At 37.6% G+C, this 25,138-nt stretch overlaps 1 protein-coding gene across 1 annotated transcript in view; it reads left to right on the forward strand.

Moving 5' to 3' along the window:
* Window positions 1–25,138, forward strand: part of GALNT2 (polypeptide N-acetylgalactosaminyltransferase 2) — a 95,806-nt gene that overhangs the window by 41,417 nt on the left and 29,251 nt on the right. The window contains exons 4-10 of the mRNA XM_019548621.1: window positions 2,165–2,263; window positions 2,370–2,437; window positions 3,032–3,097; window positions 6,947–7,068; window positions 14,504–14,591; window positions 18,890–18,977; window positions 20,190–20,293. Of these exons, the coding sequence (XP_019404166.1) occupies window positions 2,165–2,263; window positions 2,370–2,437; window positions 3,032–3,097; window positions 6,947–7,068; window positions 14,504–14,591; window positions 18,890–18,977; window positions 20,190–20,293 (635 nt within the window). The remainder of the gene's footprint in view (window positions 1–2,164; window positions 2,264–2,369; window positions 2,438–3,031; window positions 3,098–6,946; window positions 7,069–14,503; window positions 14,592–18,889; window positions 18,978–20,189; window positions 20,294–25,138) is intronic.

A 25,138-nucleotide genomic window follows, 5' to 3' on the forward strand; every position in this document is an offset into this window, starting at 1 on the left:
TGTTTTTCAAATCTGTCAATGAGATTTTTAAGCAGCTTAATGTCATGCAGTCCTGCAGGATTTAAGTATCATGGGATTTTGTTCTATTCAGATTTAAATCCCCTAGATTAAATTTGGACCATTAGAGTAGATGAAAAATGAGTTGATTTAGAGAGAATATTCTACCACTATCACTGTTTGGAAGGATTAGCTAGTGTTTTAATCAACTGAACATCAGGGCACTGCTGCTTTTGCTTTTCAGATTCTGAATTTTGGATCTATAAATATGGTTTTGCAGGCTAGTACCTGAGAGCAAGGCCACAGTGTTAACCTACAAATATATGTTATGAGTGGGAGGCTGAGCAGGCACTGATCCAAACCAAAAAAATGATTGATTTCAGTTTGACCTTTTTAGAGAGATTTATTCATCTGCCTATAATTGGGTTTGTAAAAGTATACTTCATTAGCTGTAACGATTATGAAGTGCTTTTTAAATTTCCATTCCATTGAAGTCGAAAGAAAGTTTTTATTTTTTTTAATTTCTAATATCTTATAATTTAAGTAATAATGTCACATAGGTCACTAGTGGGCGCTTTTCTTTGTTTAGTTGTTAAGAGTAGCTAGTGTACTTCGTTTTTTTCTTTTTTAATGTATTGCTAGTTGCTCTCATTAATCTGGGTTTGCAATATAAGTACTACAGTCAGGATTGTAAAATGTGTATCCATTTGAGGGAGCAAGCGTTTTAAAGGACAAAGGAGGATTTTAGTCCAAATAAAGCTTTACTTTTTCCATTATTTACTGGCCTCGGAATATTTCTGTGGCAACAGCTTCTTTTTTATTTATCTCCTAGCAATAACATTTTAACTTTTCTCTAACCTAAAAAGTGCCTTAATATCTGTGGGGCTCTTTTGTTAAAGCATAACATTTTAACATGTAGATGCTACAAACAATAACCTGAAAAGGTTATTTTCAGCTTCTTGAGTAATTTTTTACAGAATTAATTCTTAACTATTCACTTGCATGATCAGGCAGTATTTCCATTTTACCCATTGAACCAGTCGCATAACTAGACAGGGAAACCAGGGCATCTGCCCCAGGTGCCAACTTGTGGGGAGAAAGAGGAATGGTCGGAAAAACATCTGTGGCCATCTCCTCTGCCACAGAATCATGCTGGCAGTATGGCAGCTTTACTTCCAACTCTTTCCTTTATGATATGCTAAAATGATGAGGCAATAAAAATAGTAATTCTGACATTTAACTTCGTGGTTAAATTCAAGCAACAACTGAAACCTGTCCAATAAAAAGAAAGATCTAACTTTTGTTTTGCTAGCTGCTGAACAGTTGGTTAACTCCTTGCTAGTTGCTGGTGTGCAGAGTACACTAAAAAGATCCATAATTACAAACATGCTAGATTGGATATATACCTATAATGCACATCCCTAGGTTAGAATGCATCAGACACTTCGTGTTCATCCCCAAAAATTCAAGAGATCAAAAGAAGGGCAAGTGCGTGACTGACTCAATTAATCCTATTGTTTCAAATGTTTCTCAATAAATTGCTGGGTTTTTGGTTGCTGCAGTGTTGGTCTAAAGTCATAGGCAGGCAAAGTTCTTTGAGTAGATGTGGTATCTTTTATTAGACCAAGATCTTCAAACAGATATCACATCTACTCAAAGAACCTTGCTTGTCTCAATAAATTAGTCTGTTAAGACACTTGCACAGTACTTTGAATTTCAAAGTGTTACTATTAGCTGGTAGCTCAGCAAAGTGGAACCCTGTTGTCACAGTTTGGAGAGGTTTAGCGAGAGCTTGAATATGGCTAGCAGCTAAGCATTCTAATATTAGTTAACTATAATGCAGTCTGGTGTGCCAGTATCTAGTGTATAGATACCACTTCACCATTGATAGACCGTCATTTTTTTCTGAACGTATCCATTTGCTACCTCACTCATGTGGTAGTTATAATGCCTGGTAGTATGTACCACTGCATCAACCAGATTTGGCAGAAAGAGGAAATTTTTATTCTAGCATTCCCTCACAGAGCTAACTATTTCATGCTTCTGAAGCAGAAAAATTGTAGTAACATATAATAACCTTATGGGTGACAGCTTTGTGATGGGGATCATTTACTACGAGTACTATGTGGGAGTACTGCCTTAATTTAAAGGGTTTTTTTGTCTTCAGGTGTCAACGGAAGCAGTGGCGGATAGACTTGCCAGCCACTAGTGTAGTGATCACCTTTCATAATGAGGCAAGATCTGCTTTACTTCGAACAGTTGTCAGGTATACCAAAGAGATGTACTCTGTTGCCCTGAAAACCCCTATGTATTGCAAATGACTGTGACATGGAAAGTGAACACTGATTAGTATTGGTTTCCTTTTATTGCAGTGTTCTTAAAAAAAGTCCATCGCACCTTATCAAGGAAATTATATTAGTGGATGACTACAGCAATGATCGTAAGTACAATTGTAGAGCCTGAAGTATGGGACTTTGAATTGTTAAGTTAGAGTCCAATACACTCCAGAGAAAAAGGACTTGCCATACTCCTTTAACAGGCTTTTATTATAAATGACTGATATTTGTACCAAATATTTTGTATTACTGGTATAAATGGATTCTGACACTAACAATCATTTAAGATAAGAAAAAAAAAGAAAAAGTCTTACTGCTATTAATAAAACTAAAGAATAGAAACTTTTAGCTAATATGATGTCCAACCTGAATAAAGTATATGAACAGTGAAACATAACTTTTGGTTAAAAGTTGGGACTTATCTACATGACAGCATCTCTCTTGCTATTGCTGTGCTGATTTTATAGCTATGTCGGCAAAGTCCTCTAGAAAGGTGCAGCGTACGATGGCAGAGATCTTTTAAGAATGTAGCTACATTGCCTCCCTGAATGCCTTAGCCATGGTGTTCATAGTTCACAAATAAATTAAGATTAATGTAAATATTTACAAACTTGAATTTCTTGTATCTTTTTTGCCATGATATTTAAAATAGTTATATCAACATGGGGTTAATCATTCATTTAATTATTGTCTTGCAGCTGAGGATGGTGCTCTCTTGGGGAAAATAGAGAAAGTGCGTATTCTTCGAAATGACCGTCGAGAAGGTAAGATATTGGTGAACTCCGGGGAGAGAAAAGTACAGATTAAACGACTATGTATTTTAAATGCACCATTCTCTATCTTTAGTGCAAAAAAGAAGAATTGATCATTTAGTACTGAAAAAAATAAAAATGTATGTGCTAATTATGCAACAGTGGCAAGTATCTAATCTGATTTAAAATTCATCTTTCTCACTTACCATTCACTTCACAATTAGTCTCATTTCATTAGCTAGGTACTTCTTGAATGTTGGGTTTACAGCCTTAGATATGGCAGTTAGTCTAATTACTGTCCTACAGCTGTTGAAATAACTGATAGTTGACTAAAGTACCAAATGTGTGCTTATTCATTTTTATAAATGCTCAGCTAGTATCCTGCCAATTTTGCCTGTGGAACAACTATTCGAAAACAAGCATTGGCACACATACTACCTTGATATGCCATGACTAATTACACTGTGCACAAGAATTTCCATACTCCTGAGCACTCAGTGCTTGAATATTTTCTTTGGAATATGCTTGTAAACAAAACTTTGTCAGAAAAGCAAGGTTTTACTAGATCAGGCATATAAGTAAGCCCGTAATGTTTTTCAGATCAAAACAGCACTTAAAAAGAACAAGGTAACCATTATGGAAAGCTGATTTACAGTAAAGAGCCTTTGGAGTGGTAACCGATTTTTATCTTACTTATCTCTGCACGATACTGTAGAATTTAGAGGGTGAACTGATTTTTTTCTAGTTCATACACTGAGAGGTGCATCAATGTGAAAAGTGGAACTAATTGGTTTGCCAGATATTTTACTGATGATGCATGTACCACAAAAAAGTAACTTATAAACAATGATAATGCTTTCAGGTTTCATGGTGCTTTAGATAGACTAAAGATGTAATTCCTTCCCTGAAGGACGAGCCATTTGTTTTTACATAAAGACTTACTTTTCCTTATCATGCAGTTATGTACACATTTAATGGAATATATTTTAAAGGAAACCTTTTAAGGTTACCTTTTTCTCACTTGCATATCTTTAATATTTAGGAAATAAAGTAGAAGTTTAGAATGATATTTCAATGATGACACGATCTGTACAAACTAAAATTTAAGAGGAACAAGAATAAGAGTAAATGAGAAAGTGGAACACGAGGGTAAGAGGAGGAGGTAGGGACATGAGGTATGAGGAATCAAAAGAAAAGAGGTGTATCAAACAAATTAGTCTGATTTTTAGGGAAAGCCTAACTTGCAGAGCAAGAAGGTAGAGAAGATGCAAGCTGAAAAAAAGATGCCAAAGCTAGATTTTAGGGCAAAGAGTTGAGGAAGAGGAAAATGAAGATAGTTTGTGTTCCAGAGATGGATTCTAGTTTGAAGGGAGCTATATTAAAAATACAGTCAAAATGGAACTAAGGAGAGACAAAGAGAAGTAAAAGGTGTGATAAATAGCTGTTACCCAGATTACAGTTAACTTTGTGGGTGGGCTTCTGGTAAGAGGCAGAAATGGGTCTACAGCCCAACCTTTTATTTGCTTTCACTTTAAAACATGAAAATAAGCATTTATCCCATAGTCTGTTTGGCTACCCATAACAGCGCAGCATAGATTCTCACCTATACCGGTTGGCGTGACACGAAACGGGGGAGGAAGGTGGCATGCACATTGGCAGCAGGTCTTCTCAAATCTGCTGAGTTCTCCAAACTTTCCCTCCCAGCCTATGCCCAATAAGTTTAGATGGCTGGTTCTAATATTTCGATAAACGATTGGTTTTATTTGAATTAATTTTGTTTTGCTGAAACTTTTGGAACTGGACTAAACCAGATCTCTTGCCGACTTAAGTGTCAATTAGTTAGGATTTATATCCTTGGGAAAGAGAGAGGAAGGATTCTTATTTCCTTTCCTTCCCTGTTATGGAGTGTTACTCAATGCTGGCCTGTTTGTTTTATTTTTGTTTTTACCCTTAGTTTATGGTCTTCTCTGACAAGGCTATTTTTGTTTTTAAAGATTATCTAAGCATCTTAACAAAAATATATCTATTATAACAAAATGACACCTAATACATTTGGTTACATCAATCACTACTACTACTATTTTAAGATAAAGCTTTGATATAGTGTATTCGGATTATTTCATGTATGGTCCTCCCTTATCTCCTTTCAGGCCTTGTGCTTTGTTTAATTGTGTTTGATGGCTTCCTTTACTTGCTGACCAAGTTAGTTGTCACATCTGCAAAGGTTCACACTACGATAACTCAGAAACAGGCTTTTGGTGCCTTCTGCTTAGCAACACTTCTGCAGCTTGGCCTAGGCCCCTTGAAAATGGCCAAGGCTGGCAACATGGCAAGGTAGGGAGCAATGAAACAAAGTGCTAAATAGGGCAGAACCGTAGAAGTAAGATGTTTTCAACTTTATGTGAGACTAGATCAGTACAAGGAAGCTTAGGAAGGAGTGATTTAGCTGCTAAATGCCAGACTGCAGCAGGAAAAAAAAATTTGAAAGGCTTAAGAGGAAAAAACTCATTCATTCATGCTTTGAATGAGACTTTGGGAAGTAGGGCTGTATTTTCAAATGTTAGATGGCAAAGCAAGAAGATTTGATGGGAACTGATGTGCAAAAACAAAAGGAAAATGGGAAGCTAAAGAAGTGTTGTTATTGGTCTGGAATGATAGGGAAAAGAATGGCTTATTAACTGTTAAAGTAAAATAGAGGAAAGACAGGGGGTTTAGTTTTTTTTTGTTTTTTTTTTAAAGTAGGACTCATGAAATAAAAGGATGGGTAGGTGCATTTGAGAACTATCTGCAGTGGTAAGAGTAGAAGAGGTCACCTGGGGAACAAAAGGGGGGAGAGGGCATAGAAATCCCTCGTAAGTCTTGGGATAGCCCAGAGGAGAAAAGGAGTTCCATTAAGCCAATGATTAGCAAAATAGGACTAAAAACCTAAGTCACAGAACCATAAGAAAGGAATGGAAATTGAGCAAAGGCTCTTAGAAATGGAATAAAAAAGGGATGGTTACTTTAGCAGTTTGAGACAAGGCTGAAGCCAACCTGGAAACAATTGAGGAGGTAGGAATAAAGAGTCTGTTCAAGGAATTCAAAGACTTAAGAAATGGGAGAGACTTAACAACAGCATCTCCTGCAAATCTGCCATTGCAAGTTTATGGTAAAGTTGGGACTTACCTAAGCACATAGGTACATTTTCACTATACTAAGCATAGATTAAGTGGTGCAGCTCCCTAATGTGACTGGTTGTGCCAGTCATAAAGGCCTTCATTTTGGTACTGTTCATTTCTGTAAGGATGAAGAAGCTATACTAGTCTAATATACCTTTAGACACCGTTGTTATACTAATGATTATACCGGTGTAACTAGAGTTATGACTTTTCTGTCAAAATTAATATACAAGCTATGTATCCCAGTCTTTATCCTGCAAGAAGCAGAATTTGTTTGGCAATATATATATTTTTCGGATAAACTAGCTTGCAGAGACGAGCTTTGGGGCACCCATTCCTCAGATTTGGGGTTGGAAAATTCAAACCATGAGGCAACAAGAACCCAAACAAAATGGTGACTTCCACTCCTAGACAAAAAGCTTGTTTAATATCTCTTCCAACTATATAGTTGGCTTAGTAATAGATATTGCCAAACAAATTCTGCTTCTTGCCATCACATCTATAGCAATATTATTAACCCACTTCTTAAGTTAGAAGTTTTTGTCATCTAATTCCTGAACCTCAGTGAGCAGCCTGTTTTTATAAAAGGCTTGTGGGCTGGCTGGATAGGAGCATTACTGCTTTTCTTTTTAGAGCATTCTAATTTTGTCTCATTACAGTTGAATCTTTCTCCAGTGATGACTTCTTAAATCTTTCTTCCAAGGTTTGATGCGCTCTCGTGTCAGAGGGGCAGATGCGGCACAGGCTAAAGTATTGACGTTCCTGGATAGTCACTGTGAATGTAATGAGCACTGGCTGGAACCTCTTCTGGAGAGAGTAGCTGAGGTTAGTATAAGGTGTCTGCTTACCTGATTGAAAAATGATTGATTTGATGTATTTTGTACAAAATGATTTTCTCTGTAGTGAGAGTAAACAGGACAATATGGATTGTGCAACAGCTCATCATTCAGCAATTCGTTCATCGTTTCATGATGAATTCTCAGTTCTTGTTCATTTAATTTGTAAACAGCAGAGCATAATCTATATAAATATTTATGATAATCTTTTAAAGTAAAATACATGCTTCCTGGTTTTTTTGTGACCTGTCATTGTTTCATTGTTTCAACTGTTTCTACAAGCTTAAGAGGGTTACTTCCTCTTCAGCCAGTACCATTTTAGCATAATGCCATGTATAGGTACTCCTCATTTAATATCATCCCAGTTAACGTTGTTTTGTTTGCTAATCTATTAGAGAACATACTCATTTAAAGTTGCTCAGTGTTCGGTTATATCATTGTTTGGCAGCTGCTTTCTAGTAGGTAACTACTGTGATGCAATTGGATTCACTTAACAACCTTTTGCTTAAAGTCACATTTTTCAGGAACATAACTGTGAAGTTAAGTGAGGAGTGGCTGTATTTGAATATACCTGATTGCTGTTGTGAAGGGAGATTCAGGCCAGGAAAGGGACATTGGTCTGTCTATCTGTCCTACATGATAAGTTTGTAGGAGCTGTGGGTATATGGTTCTGATATTTCAGCCTAATTTGTGTCTCTGGAGAACCATTGACAAGACTGGTTAAGAGTGTGCATATGTGCTGTTTCCCTCCTTGTCTTACCTCTACTTTGAAAATGATTGCTTACTAAGGAATATACAATTTTGAGAAATTCTGCTCAAGTAGTGGAAAAAACAAACATTGCACTAGACAGCCCTGAATAAAAATGTGAAAAAGCCATTTGGCCTTCTTTTTACATTCCCCTTGCTCATTAAAATGTTCTCTGAATGTACCTGTTTCCTCTTAGAATGACCCTACTCTAATCTCCTTCTCTCTAGAAAAAGGTATCTGGGCTAGGGAAGAAACATGAAAAATAAGGTATATTGCTTAGAACACTTCTAAGTATTCAGTTGTTGAACTGATAAAACTGAAGCCAAGAATGCTGCTATTTGGAATGCCAAACACATTATTTCGTAGATTTCATAGACATTCGGGCTGGAAGGAACCCCAAGGATCATTGAGTCCAGCCCCCTGATTCAGGGGCAGGAAGTCAGCAGGGATCATAGGATCCCAGCAAGATAAACATCTAAATGTATCTTGAATGCGTTCAAAGTGGGTGCTTGAACCACCTCTGGCGGCAGTCCAAACCTTGGAGGCTCGGACAGTAAAGAAGTTCTTCCTTATGTCCAACCTGAATCGTAAATGCAGCCATTATACCTAAAATGGTTTCTGTTATGTACTCTGTCTTGCAAATGTCCTAACGCTCCCCACTATTCCTACCTTTAAAAAAAAATTAACAAAACATGTTCTACACATTAACTGTTCAGGACAGGTTGAGCATAGTGTAGTTTGTGTGCAGTAACTTGCAGTTGTGAACTGTTTTTAGTGGTTTTTGCTGTTTGGTTCTGTGAAGTCTTGCTGTTAATTTTTCTAGAGTCACTGTACTTGCTATAGTGCAAGATTTGTGTATGACTTGGAATTCTGTTTTCAAATATTAATAACTTAGAGTTGGTTGAAGTTTGACAATACTAATATAACTAGTTAATACCTATGAAGTACCTTGAAGCTAAATATACAGGTGCTACAATAATTTTTAGTTACATAACGTGCATTATTTGAGAGCCCCATTTAGCTGAGAGTGCAGCAAGCTTCAAAACTTAGAAAAATCTGCCCCTCCACTTTCATCTCGAAAGAGATTAGAAAGCTCCCACACCAGCAAGTTCTTCTACTGGTTGCTCCAGAAGGAGCAAATGGTTGCAGGAAACCTTGGCTTACAAACATAAGCCAATATAAAATAGAGATTGGGAACTGCTTTCAAGTGTAGCTGGACTGGAGCCTGTACTTACTTGGAGACCAGGGGAATGGGAGCACTGAGCTACTGTGGCTCTTTACGTAGAGGACAGATTCCCTGCTCCTTACCCTGTGAATTTCTGCTTTTCTGTTTCGCTGTTGGTGCAATTCCACAATGAACTTTGCAGGCAACACTTTAACGTTTTAGGAAATTAAACTGAGAGGGAGGAAATATATTCAAGACTTCCATAACAACAGAATGTAGCACCATTTTGAAGTGCTGGTAGGCTAATGAACTAACTAAGATTAGTAAATGATCTTCTTTACAAAAGAAACTGATGTACATTTTGTTGCACGTATCCGCTAATTTCAGGTAGCTGGAGATGATTAAATACACTAAAACTTCTTTTTTTTAACTACTGTCATGTGGTCTTGAGCTCCCTGAGAAGCATAAATGTAGATATACACTAATCACATTAATCATATGTTTGAGTCTAGAAGGGTGCTCAATTTGATGTATGAATATTGGTACAGTGTAAATAGTGAAACTAGCTTAGCGTACTGTTAAATAAGCTTTAAGTGTAATTGAAGTCCCAAATTCTTTTTCTTGGGGTAGAAGTTAAAGATGTATAGTATTTTCTACCCTTTTGGGAAAGGTAAGGTACACATTTACATGATTTGAGGGGTTGGTAACATAACTTTATGGCTGTTCAGTTTGACAGGGACTAGAAATTATTAATGTATGTTATGTCCATCATACATGTCAATCAAGCTAATACAGAACCTAAAGATGTCATGTTAATTTAAGTAGATAAGGAAGAGAATTGGAAAGTTAGGGCTATCTCTCTATCTCTGTCTATTAATATTAGTATTATTATATTATATAATAATTTGTATTAATAAATATATAGAAATAAAATGCTAATATTAGTATATAGAAATGGATAGCTCCAACTTTCCACTTCTCTCTCTTATCTGCTTAAATGAAAATGACACATTACCATCAAGCTAGTACAGAACCTAAAGATAAATGATGTATAGCAAGGATGGACTATACACCAAACCTATATAAACTTTGGGTGGCACATTTGACAGTAGCAGATTTTAAACAAACTAGATCTTTAGGGCTAGGGACAGACATTCAAAAAAGCCTGAGCCTGAATTGATTCAGGCTTTGCAGGTTAGTCTAATCTAGCTAGGTTGAACTGGTTTCCAACCATACAGACAATCCCTCTGGACTAAGGAAATTCAGACACATGCCTGCAGTGGCTCAGGCTGGAAGCTGGGGGGCACTAGAGCAGCCCTCCCTTCCACACAGCTAAACTAAGGGAGGCCCCAGAAGGGCTCTGACTAGGGAGGAGTGTAAACCCCCATCCTGCCTGCAGTCCCTGGGCTTTTCCCCACTGGCTGCTCAAGGGGGGGCGGGGTTGCCAGCCTGCAACCCTGGGATAGCACTCTGAGGGCAAGGCAGAGTGTACAGTGCATGCATCTATTGATGATACAGAGCTTTTCACTCTCCCTCCCTGCTTCTGCAGCAAACTGACAGGCAAGCAAGCTGGAGGGGGTGAAGGGGGGAGCTGGTAACAGTGTTTATCACCCTTATCTCAGTATTTATTGCCCCATTAAGAAAATGACAGACACAGTACCAGCTATCTGTTGACTCAGCACAGACCCAGCATGTAAGGTGTCTGGCTGATGCACAGACACCTCCGCAAAGGCAGAGGGGAGAAGGGAATTTTGTGCTTAGCAGAAAGTGGTGAGAGAGAGGGAAGGAGGGGAGCAAACGGCTTTTCTCAAACATTTCCAAAGTAGTACATTAAGGTATCTGTTGGTTAGCTCCAAAAAGCCTGTCTGTCTTTGTCTCTCCCACAGCATGGACTGTAGCCAGCATGTGGTCTGCTAGCTAATCCAAAGGTGTCTGCTAAAGTGGGGGGGGGGAGGGGGGGGATAATCACTGCTGAGCACAGAGAAGCCAGAGCCAACCCTGATGTGGAGTACAGAGCCCTGCCCAGCCCAGAGAGCATGCTGGGATGCTGGGGGAGTCTGGTTTATCTTAAACCAGCAAGAGGTCTGGGACAGACATTGCATAAACTGGTCTGAACCAAATCGGTTAACTCTGATACTACATTCAACCAGGTTTATCTCAAACCAGTTTCATCTATTTTCACATTGGTTTATGTGCACTGAACATTTGTTCTGTTACAGGTTTAAACTAGTTTTTGATCACGTAAACCAGTTTATGTATAATGTCTGTCCCTAGCCTAGGTGATAACAGAATGGCATTGTGATGAGGAATAATATTTGGGTTCTGTTCTCATGTCTGTTTTAAATTTGCTTTGTGTCTTCAGATGAGCCACTAGTGGTCTAGCAGATATCACCATGAAGATATTCATAATTTCTCCAACAGGTGTTGTGAATCCTAATTAATTCTGGTTCAAAGTTTTGAGATCCTCTAGAATACTAATAGGGGAGGGAGAGAAGCAAACCATGTAGAATCCTTACTAATTCCTGATGACTAGAGTACAGTTTACAATAATCTAAATTTCTAGTATCTTCATTATGCCTCTACCCAATATTAAAAGAATTAGAGTACCAGCACTACCAGTTTCCAGGCACTTATTTTCATACTTTTTATTTCCCTTTACTGTAATCATCATGAAGCACACACAATTTGAGTTCCATGTTTCATTGCAAAGTAACTACAACATTTACAGAACGGAGCAAAACTTTACCATATTTTCCCTTGGCATTTTTTAGTTATCAAAATGCAGATCAGATTCCTTATAGGATCAGCAAGAAAAGTAAGTGTCCAACAAGTCAGCTTTAAATAAAGGCCACTTCAAAGGAACAGTTGCTTTTAATTTTTTCAATTGGTGTTTCTGAATTGAGGCCCGCAGGTCTTTTTTTTAACAATTTATAAGCATTAACTGTTTTGTTGCACTCTGCAATTATTGTTCTGAGAATACATAAAAACTCTGCCTACTCTGCTGCAAAACACACATCCGTTTATATCATGGGAGAAAAACAAGGCTGTTATCGGGAAAACAGAGAGGAATATATTGAAAGGATGCCTTCAGCTCTTAAGATTACCATGTGGTTTTTGTATCTATATAGAAGCTAGAGAGAGTTTTGTTCAAATAGTCTCCTCCGATATGCTACAATACCAGTGTGCTAGTATATGAGTTCTGAAGTGAAATTTAACCAAGCTGGGTTTTGTGGCCTGGGAAAAATCCCAGAAAGGTGAATAGCTAGCGCAGCCAACTGCCGTATAAGCCAATACATCCAGCCCTAGGTATAAATGAGCTCTTAGGGCCTGACAGGTAGTGTGGCCTCATTGTGGCAATTTCTCCCCCTAATGTAACAGGTGCTTTGAACACTTTTCAGATCACCCTACTCACCTATGTCAAACATAAAACTGCAGTGGAAAATGGAAATTTCAGAGATAATTTTATCAGAGTATAGAGGCTCCAGATATAGACATAGCCTGAAATATCTGTTCAGATATTTTTGGAGGCTTTAATTGTTTTTATTTTATATATATTTCCACTTCTGTAGTTTAGTGGATTATTTTAAGTTCTGTCATTTTTCAGCTGTTTTAATTGACTGATCCTTTGACAACACATTCAGTGACCATTTTTCTCTGTTATACAAATGTTATACAATGTACCCAGCAGATAGATATCGGGTATTAAGAACAAAAAGGCTTTGTTTTGACTTTTCTCACCTGTCCTACCTGTTAAATGCGACTTGTCTTTTGAGGATTTTCTTAGCTTAATGAAGTCATACTAATTAATGGTTAGTGGAAGGCCTGATTGTAAACTTGCACAGTGTTATGTCCCTGATGAAGGTGTATAGTTGACCATTATAGTTCATGATATTGATTTGGATCTTAGCTTGAGTTTTAATTTGTGGATCCAACTAGATTCTCTTCTTATCATTTAGCAGGATTAAAGCCTTGGAACTACTGACTGGCTGATGGCAAGATAGTGTGGATTCTGTAAATGCTCAGCATTTTCTTAAGATTAGCAGCATGTAATAACAATTTGAGGTTTTATTGAGGTGCTTAAGGATTTAGCAATTAGGATTAAATAATTGGAGACAAAACGGTGCTCTTGATACCTCTCACTATTTGCCCAATCTTGATTTGATTTAACAGAATTGATGATACTTCACAGCAATCCCTTTTTCAGTACAAGCAGTAAAAATGTTCTCACAAAAAATTGATAGTAGAAAACAGATTAATATTCATTCTGATATGGGAAGAATGAGTTCTGAACCTATAAATTATATCCATTGCTAGTTGAAAACGAATTCCATAAATATGATTTTAAAATAAATGAAGAGGTTTTTCACCCAATGCACTTTTACCATGAAATTGCTTATTCTGTAGCACATTAATCAAAATTAAATTTCTCATTTTCATTAGACACATCTTTATGTATTTTCCACACTTTATTAATATAGGCACTAATTTGTTGAGTTAAGTGTTTAGTCCTACCCATAATTAATAACAGTCTGTTCTGAGGCGTTGTTCGTGGTATCAGAGTATTGCCTGTGAACCAAGAGTCCTGCGATAATTATTCATGAAAACACATTAAAAAAAAAATTGGTTAGCATTTTATCAAGCAATAAATAAAATGCAGGTTTTTTGTGAAATGGAGTAAAGTGGAATGTTCCAATCTATTACATTAGGAAAATGATGAGTAGTTTTGAAAGTATTTGGATTTTACCAACATCCTAATTTTTATATGCAGGTTTGATGGAAAAATCATGTTTTGTCAAGATTGTTTTGAAAACAACACATTCATTCAAGGAGAAGTGTTCAAAGCAGTTTCACTGCAAGTGGGTGTGGTAGCTGTCCAAAGACTTTTTTTTGTTGCTAGAATAGATTTTCTGACAACTTTAATATTTTGAATTTTTTTAAATATATCTATTTCTGTATTTGTTGACTGGAGTATCCCAATGTTAAGTGTCTTTATGCTAGTGCAGAATACATTATCATTAAAGGAAGGATCTGCTGGTGTTGAAAGGTCAAAGAAAATATAATATATATAATATTGGGTTAAGATGGTGGATTGGTGAAGTCCTGATAGATACTGCAGCTCCTTGGACAGCAGGAGACTTAACATCTGAATTCTGAAGTGGTTTTTGAGACTAGTTTTCTGTGCCAGGTCTAAGACTGAGAATCACTGTTTTCTGCTTGCCTTCTGAACTCTGGGTTTGAAGTTGATTATGTGTTTTGTTTCAAGTCCAAGGGGAGAGGATTATTCTTGTATAAAAGTAGTCTAGAATGAAGAGAGAATTCAAAGCCATCAGTTGAGGCAGCTGTTTCTGGAAGTGCTGGTGAGAAATTCTCCCTAAATGGATATTCAGTGAGAGTCAAAAATAGAGGGGGAAGTGACAATGGAATCCCACTGAACTGTTCAAAAATATCATCCTGTGTGAATCTCAATATTGACTTCATTATTTCAATATTACTTTTTAATATTTATTTTAGGACAAGACCAGAGTTGTGTCTCCTATAATTGATGTAATTAATATGGACAACTTCCAGTACGTGGGGGCGTCAGCTGATTTAAAAGGCGGTATGTACCTGTACTGGAATACGAGTCAACCAAAAAAATTAAAATAATGCACAAGGACTCGAAACGCACATCATTATCATCACAGAATTGACAGACTTAAGGCACCCTTTGCTCCCTCTCGTGCATGAAGTTGAGGTTCTTACAGTCAGTGCCTTTCTAGACATGAACTTGAAATTCATCTTTTGTAGGTAAAAAACTTTTAAGGTTTCTGCTGGCCTCTAATTCACAATCAAAACTCCTGTTGATGTTTCTTTATAGTGGCTATATATACATTTCAGGAGCAATATAGGGCCAACAAGTCTTTGCTTCTGCTATCCAATAAGACATTCATTAGTACATGGCTTGAAAAGATGCCAAGAATGCCCACACACTTATGCAGCTTGTTTTGCTTAAAAACTTTCAAATATTCAAACTGGTTGACTTTGTATACATAAGGTTAAGTGTCAAGTTTCTTACAGCTAGTCATTAATCATATATAAAAAATGTATATAAATGCATGCTTTCTCATACATGCGCGTACACTTGCACACTCACTCTAGGTTCTACAGTGCCATTATCCCTTTCCAAATTTCTTCAGACTGTGATAGGAATGGAAATGAAAGATTTTCTTTTGTGACAAATTAATGGCATATGTTCTGCTTAATAAGTGTGAACAGTTCATGACTGATAATAAAAACCTTTATGCAACACTTAATTCAGAGCAAAGGGCTTAACATTGAACAAAAAATGTTTTATTAGGGATGTTGACATAAACAATAATACAATTTCAATCTCTATTGTGTTTCAACCAGGGCATGAAATTGCTTTCATTAGGAGTGAGGGGTAGTTCAATTTCAAACCTAGTCTGCCCTTAATGTTTGGGGACCTACTTCAGTCAGATGTGCCAGTATATTGGTGTTCCTTGAATGGAGAATCTCAGTGGATCCAGGAGCAGGGCAGTGGGGGTGTGGCTGTACCCGTCTTTGGCTGTTCTGTGCATGCATAATGAATTCTACATCCACTGTCTGGTCAGCACAAGCTCCTGCCTGATCTCTGCATACATAGTGAGCTCTTTATTTTTGAAAAAGAAAAAAAATATGTATATAACTTTATCTGTGTCACTCCACCAAGCAGCCCTTGTGGTTTACTTGCACATCAAAGCACACTTTGACAGTTAAACCATTAAAAACCCATTACTCTGAGCTCATCAGAGTGAGATCTTGTAGGAGCTACCATTTTCACATGGTTTCAGAGCCCAGGTTGTAAGTGCTGCCACCACTGCTTCTCTCCCTCCTTTCTCCTGTTGCTGAATTGAATGGGAGGGTATGGGGGTACAGAAAGAAGATAAGGGAGGTGAACAGTAGCACTGCTCACTCCCTGGGCTCTGGAGTAGTGCAAAAGTGGTGGGCCTGGCCAGACCATATTCTGATCAGCTGGTGCACTCATAAAGCTGACTGCACATGTGGAGCCTGGGCAGGAGCCTGCGCTGACCAGCCTTTGAGCTCAGAGCTCACTATGCATGCATGGCACAGCCAAAAGGTCACTACTCACCCCTGTATCTGCCCCTGATGCTTCTGTTAAACTAGAGTAGATGTTCGTTTAAGACACTAAGTGCCAAGTTCTAGCCAGTGACTTGAGTTTTGAGTGACTGCACCCCTTTAAGCTACTAAGGAGATATGGAACCTTTCATGTCCAAGTCGGTTATTTGTTGAATATGTTATAAAGAAGGTAAATAAGTTGCTGTGACTGAAATCTAGACTTATATAAATCAGCACCTCATCATTCTTACACGTGCACCAGCTTCCAATAAATGCAAAAGTTTATTCCCCAAGGTATTTGTTATATGACCTGGGTCCTGGGAATCTGTGCATGACTTCTTGGCACTATTTCTGTGTTGAAGAGGGAGGAATGTTCTTAAATAGAAGTGGCAAACATATCTTTCATGCTATTAAATTCTTGGTCTTGGGGAATTGAGGGCTATGAATAAAGAATGTACAGGCTTGCTGCTTCTCATGGTGCTTCTGTAGCTCTGTCCTTCCCAGATATCTTCCCTCACTTCTCCTTGCACTGTTGAAATGCTTCTTATTAAATGGTGTCCAGCCCCCTTTACTCATGGCCTTGGGAGACAGAATATGCCAACTTTTGAATTTAAATAATAGGAATTTTGCACATTCAAATTTTTAGGTTGTTAAAGGTCTGTGGTGGTCTCCTCCAGTTTTCAGTGATCAGATTACCATATCATAACTACTACATTTGTCCTTTTTGGCCATACTAGTAAAAGCCAGAGACAAGGAATGGAAATTGAACTACCCTTTCATCTGTAGTATTCTCACTTCAGCTGACGCATTGGGTGTTGACACAACATGGGAAAACTTACAGTACTTTTGTGTGTGATACCTGGAGAGAAGACTTAATTACCTTGAACAAGAATCCTGTTCTAACAGTAAATTTATTTTATATGTCTTTTTTTAAAGTGGGATTGGAAAAAAGGGTTTTTTTTAAACTTAGCTATTTCCCAAATGCATGTATTTTACCTGTTAGTGTTACAAGACAAAAACCTTCCTTCTGCTATTCGTTGTTATTTGATAATATTATCTGATGTATTCTCATTACTTGAATGTTAAATTGGACCTAATCTCTTAATGCAGACACCACAATAGGCTGGCATAAATTACATTTCAGATGAAGTAAGAGTAAATTCTTCTTTCTTATCAGATATGCATTTGGGTAATACAAATAAACGTTTGCTACTTTTTAAAAAACTCCCTTGCATTGAGTTAACGATCTCATTTCATTGAGCTCAGATTCTTTTTTCCCCAGTCAGTGAGAATGGAGAGGGAAAAAACAATTTTGTAGCTATTCTTATGTTTTGCAATGCTCTCCTGCGTTCCAAAAGAGACCCCTTGTGTTCACTGTAATGTATTCAACTCCTATTGCTTCTGCACTGGAACAGTAGCTTGTCTCAAGTATGTTCCAGTTCAGATCGTTTTGTGGAGTACTGAATAAGACTTTTTAATGAAATGCAGAGTATTAGAGTTCATTTTACTTGTCATGAAGAAGGCTTTATACCATTATCTATTGTAAAATTTGAATCACATTTTATCTTAAAGTACTTTGTATTTTAGACCTTTAATATTTTAATGTGCAGTGTTTTATTTCTTGTAGTATTCAATGTTATAGTAACTTTAATACTTGTTTAAAAAGTGCTTGCCCAGTTGGCACACTTTTGTAATGAGTGTTCAAGACTCGCATTTACTTTGTGAGAAATTAATATAAATATCTTGTGGGATAAGTTATGGGTGGATTCAGCTGTCTTCACTTTATCCATTCTGCCATCCCCATGTCTGATAGTTATGATGGGTCATTAGTGCAGTAGTTTGTTACTGGTGCTAATGTTTCTGGATCTAATCTTATCTTTTTTTCTAAATATTCCACTTCCCCTAATGTGTGCTGCTATGTCCTTGTGTTCAGAAGGGATGCTGCTGACATTTTGTAACAAAATCTGTTAATGACCTCATTTAGTCCTAAATGTCTTCAGCTGGCACATTAGCTTGAATCAGGAGCAAGTTCCGTAGGTTGTAGATATTTGAACTTTTTCATGCTAGAAGGGATAAATCGCCCCCTAATTCCTGTGGACAAAGAATTTTTTTTCTGTTGATAAGTTCTGTTAAGCAGCTGATGCTAGTCATTGTTAGGTTTAAAAATGTGAAAGGAGAAAGGTAGGTTTCCTATGTAGGTAAATGGACGAAATTGTAATTAACCTATTGTGACATTCAGCAAGATCCTCATGTAATATATAAATGAGCAAATAAGAGCATTTGCTGTTGTGGAAAATAGGTGCAATATATACATGATCTCACGAAAGCCAGAATCCATTTCTAATTGTATTAATATTTATTGGAGTAAATTTAATGACTGAAAGCTCTTCATTTTAATGTCCCATTTGAGCAGATGCGTACATGGCTAGGTCTATAGGTCAAGGCCTGTTGCTTCTTGGTGTTGCTGTTCTAAAATTAAGTAGAGAGAGATTTTAAAATAAAACCTGATTTCCATTGTAGCCCATGTCTGTGTTGTCTTTCATCTTTAACTCCTGGTTTCTTACTCGTTAATTCCTTTGCCCTTCTTTTGTTTGCTTCCCACATGTTTCCCTGAGATTTTGACTTAAATTCTGTCACCTTTCCATTTTTCTCTTTCCACATTTAAATTTCAGTTCCTGGTAATATTAGTCAGAAAAGTATGATATTAAAAGCTGAACAATGAATGAAATATTTTAACATCCAACTGTTTTCTATTCTGATCTTTTTTTTTTTTTCTCGAAGGCTTCGATTGGAACTTGGTGTTCAAATGGGATTATATGACGCCAGAGCAAAGAAGAGCACGGCAAGGAAACCCTGTTGCTCCCATAAAGTATGTTTCTGTCACCCCCTCTCCCAACACGTGCACACATACACACCGATGTTATTAAATACTTTAAGTGGAACTGACTGAGCTAATGTCTCCCAAATGTTATACTTGGCACACTGTCCTGTTGCAAACTGGTTGGTGCTAGAGTATCTTCTCTTATAAAAGATTTTAAATGTGCAACAAAAGCATACACCACTGGAGTGGTATTACAAAACATAGCAATTGGGTAGCCTGAACCAGTCAACTTTTACATTGTTCCTACTCTTCTTCTACCTGAACTCATGGTTTTTAGTGATGTACAATCCAGTGTTGCACTGAGTGGAATAGAAGGCAGAAACTGATGCTACTGATTCGGCACCCAAATTAGTATGTTCCTTGGTTAGTATCTAGCTACCACTGTTGCATGTAATTACTGAAGGCAGCATTTTGAGACTTGATTTAAAGAGCCATTTTTTATTTTTCCTTCTCTAGAGTTCATGCAAATCTGTGTCCTAATCAGCTTGCCTCTGTTAAATTTCATAGATTAACTATCCAAGATGTACATGAAGCAAGCACACCAAAATATATTGACTCCACATATGTAAATAGACCCAGGCATAATATGGCTAAATAGACTACTTCATTTTCCATAGCTGTAAAGAGGGGATATTTACTCCACCTCAAGAATATCAGACTTACTTTATTTATTACTTGCAGGACACTGACTTTTTCAGGCAGAAATACTTAAGAAGGCAAAAAATTATTGTCACTATAGGAAGGGCACCCAGCTGCTGCTCAGGTTTATAAAATAACCCTCTCACTCTTGGGGAATTAAATATTATCTGTGATACTAAGAATGTGGGAGGGGTTTTAAAATTCAGTTTGATTTCTAGTATACATGACCACCATCATCAGCCTTTATAGAAAAGACTTTGAATGAGAATCTAGAAATGGAGATAAACATCATCTATGGAAGTCATGCTGGAGCATGATTCATAGAATAACCCTTGTGGCTATATGCAAGTGCAGTTACACAGGCATATAGCCAAGTGAAATGGCTTAAGGGAGAAAATATTCCAAAATTCTTCATGTAATCAATGAGTCTTGAATCTTTAACAAACAAAACAAAACACCCCAAAAAGCCATATACTGGCCGGTCATTATGCATTTATTTCCTGACTTTCCCCTCTCTCTCCCCCTCTCTCTCTCCTCTCTGTCTTTTTCTCTCTCTTTTAGAACACCAATGATAGCTGGTGGGTTATTTGTGATGGACAAATCCTATTTCGAAGAGCTAGGAAAGTATGACATGATGATGGATGTTTGGGGTGGAGAAAATCTAGGTATGTGCATCATTTAACCTTGGCTCTTTTTGAAGAAAAGCAAGTGATTTCTTTATCCTAATTTTTATGAGTTCATGGCCTTCATCTGCCTATACAGAAAGGATGTAAATGACAGCTAAGACTTAAAGTGGATTATTGGGAAAAATTCAAAGAACAGTTTCAGTTTAGAGAAAGAATTAGAATAGACTAGGACTGCTGAGTTGAATATGAAGGATTGAAGGGGAAGCGTTTGTTAGCTATACATTTGAATGACTTTTGTGAAAAGGCTGGCTAGTACAATGAAGGTAAGAAATTGCAGTAGGAGGTTAAAAATAACTTCCTGTGTAGCGTGAAAATAACCCCTTACCCCATTACCTAAGTGAATTACAATGCAATAGTGTTTAAGTACTACTTGTTTGAGTTTCTTAAGATGTTGTTGAAATTTAATCATGTAACACAGAACACAGAAGTTCATGAATTTAATTCTCTTATGCACCCTTTAAGAAATCAATTAATGTAACTTGTTGTGGACTGATCTAATTTATTTTTTCATGTCATCCTTTCTTGTCACCTATGCTTAAGGTGTATTATAACTTTATAGATCAGGTCTAGCATCACAAGATAATTATGGCTGAAATGTATGTTTATAATTCCCTATTTTCAGCTGATTGGATGTCTGAGATGTAGGAGATGGCCTTTGGCCCTATTCTCATTCTTGTCCTTATACAGTTTTCAATTTGTTTCAGTAACTGGTTTTGGTTATTTAGGTTGCAATAGTGTAAGGTATTGACAGTTGTTTTTTTCCTGTTAAGATTGTCATATCGAAAAAGACTAGTGACTTTGTGGGGGGAAAGTGTGTTTTCTGTTAACAGTCCTTTAGTAGAGATAAGTGTCTTAAATAATGTTTTGAAATAAGTCTGGCTTACAATCAATGAATAAACAGTTCTAACATATACATTGGACACGCAGTGTATTTTCTTTCAAACTCTAATTTCTATCTATCTCTTCATCATGGTTTGGATGTGCTGACATAGATCCAGACATTGATTACGTGCTTTTTTTTAAATGCTGGTGTTAAAAGCTGAAGTATTTGAATGTTTAATGGCCATGTATATAGTTCAGGGGAAAACAAACACTCTTCATTGAGCGCTGTCATATTAAGATATAAGAATGTGTCAGTGAGTCTAATCCCTTGCTGTCTCAGTCAACCATGTAATACAGTCCTTTTTATAATTTGAATAAGCTCCATCTTAAAACTAGTTTGGTTCTTTGTTCCTATCAGTGTTGATTGTGCATAACTAAAACATGCTTATTTGAAAATTGCAACTACTTTCACTTTTTAAAAAATTCCTGAGAAACTTATTGCAGAACTATCTCTGCAGTATTTCAGTTGATTTTTACTATATCTGATAACAGTTGTTAAATAAGTGCATATAGTGTTTTTAACACAGACCTTGTGAGTATATTCTAGTACCCCCTTTCTTTGTTATATGATGATGGAAAGTGGTTCTTCTTCAGTCTTCAGTGCTACAGACAGGTTTCAGGATCCCCCTTAGAAAACTGTTGTAGTCCTTTCTAATTCTTTTCCCCTCGCCTACCAAGATAGCCTTGGGGCGCTAAGACACTACTGCACTTTAAGTAAAGGCTTAAGAATGTGTTTGAGAAGCCACTTTGACTTCACATTATTAAAGTTAAGCAGATGCTTAATTACTTCTGTGACAAACTGGGCACATCTACATGAGATACATACTGCTCATTAGCTTATTAACACTGCACAGTAATGTAGTGGTTAAAATAGTGCTAATAACCTACTGCGCAGTGTTATTAAGCTAATGTGTAGTAAGCATCACAAAACAACTGTGCACTGGCGCACTACAGTAACTCTACTGCGCATTTAGGTAGTACTTTATTAAGAAAATACTAACCTAAATGCGCAGTATCTAAGGTGCATTAATGAACATGTAGATGTGCCCACAGTGTTTTAGTTATAATATTTCTGGTTTAAATACATGCATGGTGTAATTCTGTTGCATTCCTTGGTTTCCTTGATGAAATTTTCCAGGGTGAAGGAAGGAGTTAAGAGACTGAAGCCAGAGTTGCCTTGCCTATCTAACAGAAGATGCATACAACAAGTATTGATTAGCTTTGCTGACTGCTCAGGTTGGCTTGGAAAGCTTTCCTTTGGAGGTGACACCCTCATGGGATTTCAAGGGAAGCAGTGAAAGAGGAGTATCAGACCAAAAAAAAGAGAGCAGCTGAAAAAGCAGTAGGTCTGGAGGAGAGCAGGAGGAATGCAGTAGACCTTACTTTGGGGTGGTCAGGTCTGTGGGCTGGGTTGGGCACAGAGGAACTGTTTAATCCTTTGGATGGGGCAAGGTTGTCCTGCTCTTTAGCTTTGCCTTTATTGCAGAGGAGCTTTCTGCTTTACTGTATGAGACTTCAGGCTGTACTTCATAGGCCCCCATTCCAGGTATCACACAATTAACTGGTTAATTGTGCCATTACCTTGAGTCCAGCTAAATGTGCAAAATATTTATTTCACAATAAAGAACTCCAACCAGTTATAAAGTTAAACCTTCAAAACGTGTACTAACTTTGTAGTTGGTTGCTATTGAGCTTTAATTTGCACGTGTAGCAGGCGGGGTCTTCCCTGTGGCTGGCAGTCCTGTTGACTGTGGGCTCCCAGCTGTAGGTGTGCACCTTGTCCAGCTGAAGCTGCAAGTCCCAAAACTGCTCAGGGCCTTCAGCCCCAGCAGCTGCAGACTGTGGATCACAACAGTACTTTACAGATGCAGGGACCCAGAGTCCCATAGCTATGGATGCTGGGTCCCTACAGCATGCTTCCTTGTGATCTCCCTGCCCTGGAGGTGTGTGGAAACCCCTGGTGGGGGGGAGGATTGCTACTGTGACTTCACCTGCCCCTAGGGGTTTTGTACACCTCACGGGGTGGACAGATTGCCTGAGTGGTGATCCTCCCGCCTCCAGTATTTCATGTGCCCCTGGGCTGGGCAGATCACCACAGTGACTGGAAGCCCCTCAACTGGAGTGTCTAGAGCTCTCAGCTGTGGGAGTTTGCTTCTTGCAAGTGCCACAGGAGCTTGCTTCTCGCCAGTGCAAGGGGAATAAGGCAACAATCCCACTGTTGCGCCTCTTGCCATGCACATGTGGCATGGCAAGAGGCACAATTGTGTGAATCACATATTAAATCCCATTGCACTTTTACCTATACTTGTAGAGGAGGAGGCCGAACCCATCTGAAGAGGTAAAGTCCCTCCTTTGGGAGCTGAATAGAAGGTAGTTCCTTGAGGGAGGGCCATAGATAAGCAGGGAAAGCTAGGGACCAAACAGCTGGGAGTTAGGGATTCGCCCCACTCTACAAGTCATGTGTGGGCTTGCTTCAGGAAGTACTTGGGGAATCTAGATAAGACAAAGGATCCTTGGGTTCTGTCAGCTTTGAACGAAGCTGCACCCTCTCTCAAGGCGAGGAATTTTTGAGATGAACAAGCAAGACGTCTGTGTTTCTGTAGCACTGTCTTCTGTTTTTCCCACATGGAGGGAGCTAGAGGTAGTTTTGAGGTCCCCTTGATGAGTGTCTTTTCTTTCTGTTCCAGTTTTTGACTTGTTATAGGACAGATGTGCTAAGCTTAGTGAGAAGGTAACTGTTTGAAGTTGTCACAGTACTAGTTGGTAGGAATGATTGAAAGGCCTGAATTTTATATTCAAAATAATAGTCCAAGTACACACCAGATACCTGATATCTACATTTGACAGCTTGACATCTGTTGCTGTATAAACTCCTGCTGCTATAATAATATGTTTAGACTGGTGTTATATTCAAGTAAAATATTATATATGATGTATACTATATATAAAATACTGTATATGATTTACATGTACTATGTGCACCTTTTCCCCAAAAATCAGCCTCCTCAAAATTGTGGTGCATCTTAAGTAGGAAAGCTGATTTTCTCCTGTGGGCACATGATATGCAAGAAAATATGGTACTTTTAGAGAAGCTCCATTATGTTTTTTGCTGATCTTTTAAAATTTCTAGGATATGCAGTTGGGGGGGCATTAATTTGTCTGTATATGTGTACTTATACCTCATTTATAAATCATGTTTCCATGTTTCATATTTATTTGAAAGAGTCTGAAAGACCATCTTTACCACTGAGAGGTGATATATTTTACTTTCACTGTTAAATCATTGATAACAGTTTATTTGTTGTATAAAGTATATTAAAATAGCTGTAGATCAATGATGTGTTCAGCCTTTCTTGATCTTTAGGACTGTCACTCCTAAGAATAACGAAAGATGTCTGCACAATAGCACTGAAAAAATATATTGGAAAATTGAATATACTGCCACACATTTCAGTTTACCCTTAGGTGTTAGGATTTGTTTTCATAGTGGTTTTCCTTCATAGTTTTTCAGATTGAAGCAGTAAAGTGGACAAAAGCAAAAAATAGGGATTTAAAAAATCTTCTTCAACCCCTTGTGATTTAAATTCATCTTAAACCCATTCAGGTTTTAGCTGTAAAGTTGGTTAAATGATAACCAATCTACCCCATTCCTGTTCACATGTGTCTCTACCTTCCCCTTTTATCTTCCCTTTAGCTACTTCTTGTCCTCTACCCTTCTCTGACCAGCTTCTTTGGGATTTAAAGTATCCCAAAACCTGTAACAATATACTGTACTATTGTGAGAGTTGATGGGAGATGGAATTAGGTTGACTGAAATATTTCCCATAAACTTAGTGATGTGTAATGAAGGTGAATATGGCCATGTATATTGGAAAGAGCTCAAAATGTATACTTTTAATTCATAGCATTTCAGTGCTTTACAAGCATTCAGCCCCCCCCCCC

This window comes from Crocodylus porosus, unplaced genomic scaffold, assembly GCF_001723895.1.
Source record: "Crocodylus porosus isolate Cpor-Errol unplaced genomic scaffold, CroPor_comp1, whole genome shotgun sequence".
Taxonomy (NCBI): domain Eukaryota; kingdom Metazoa; phylum Chordata; order Crocodylia; family Crocodylidae; genus Crocodylus; species Crocodylus porosus.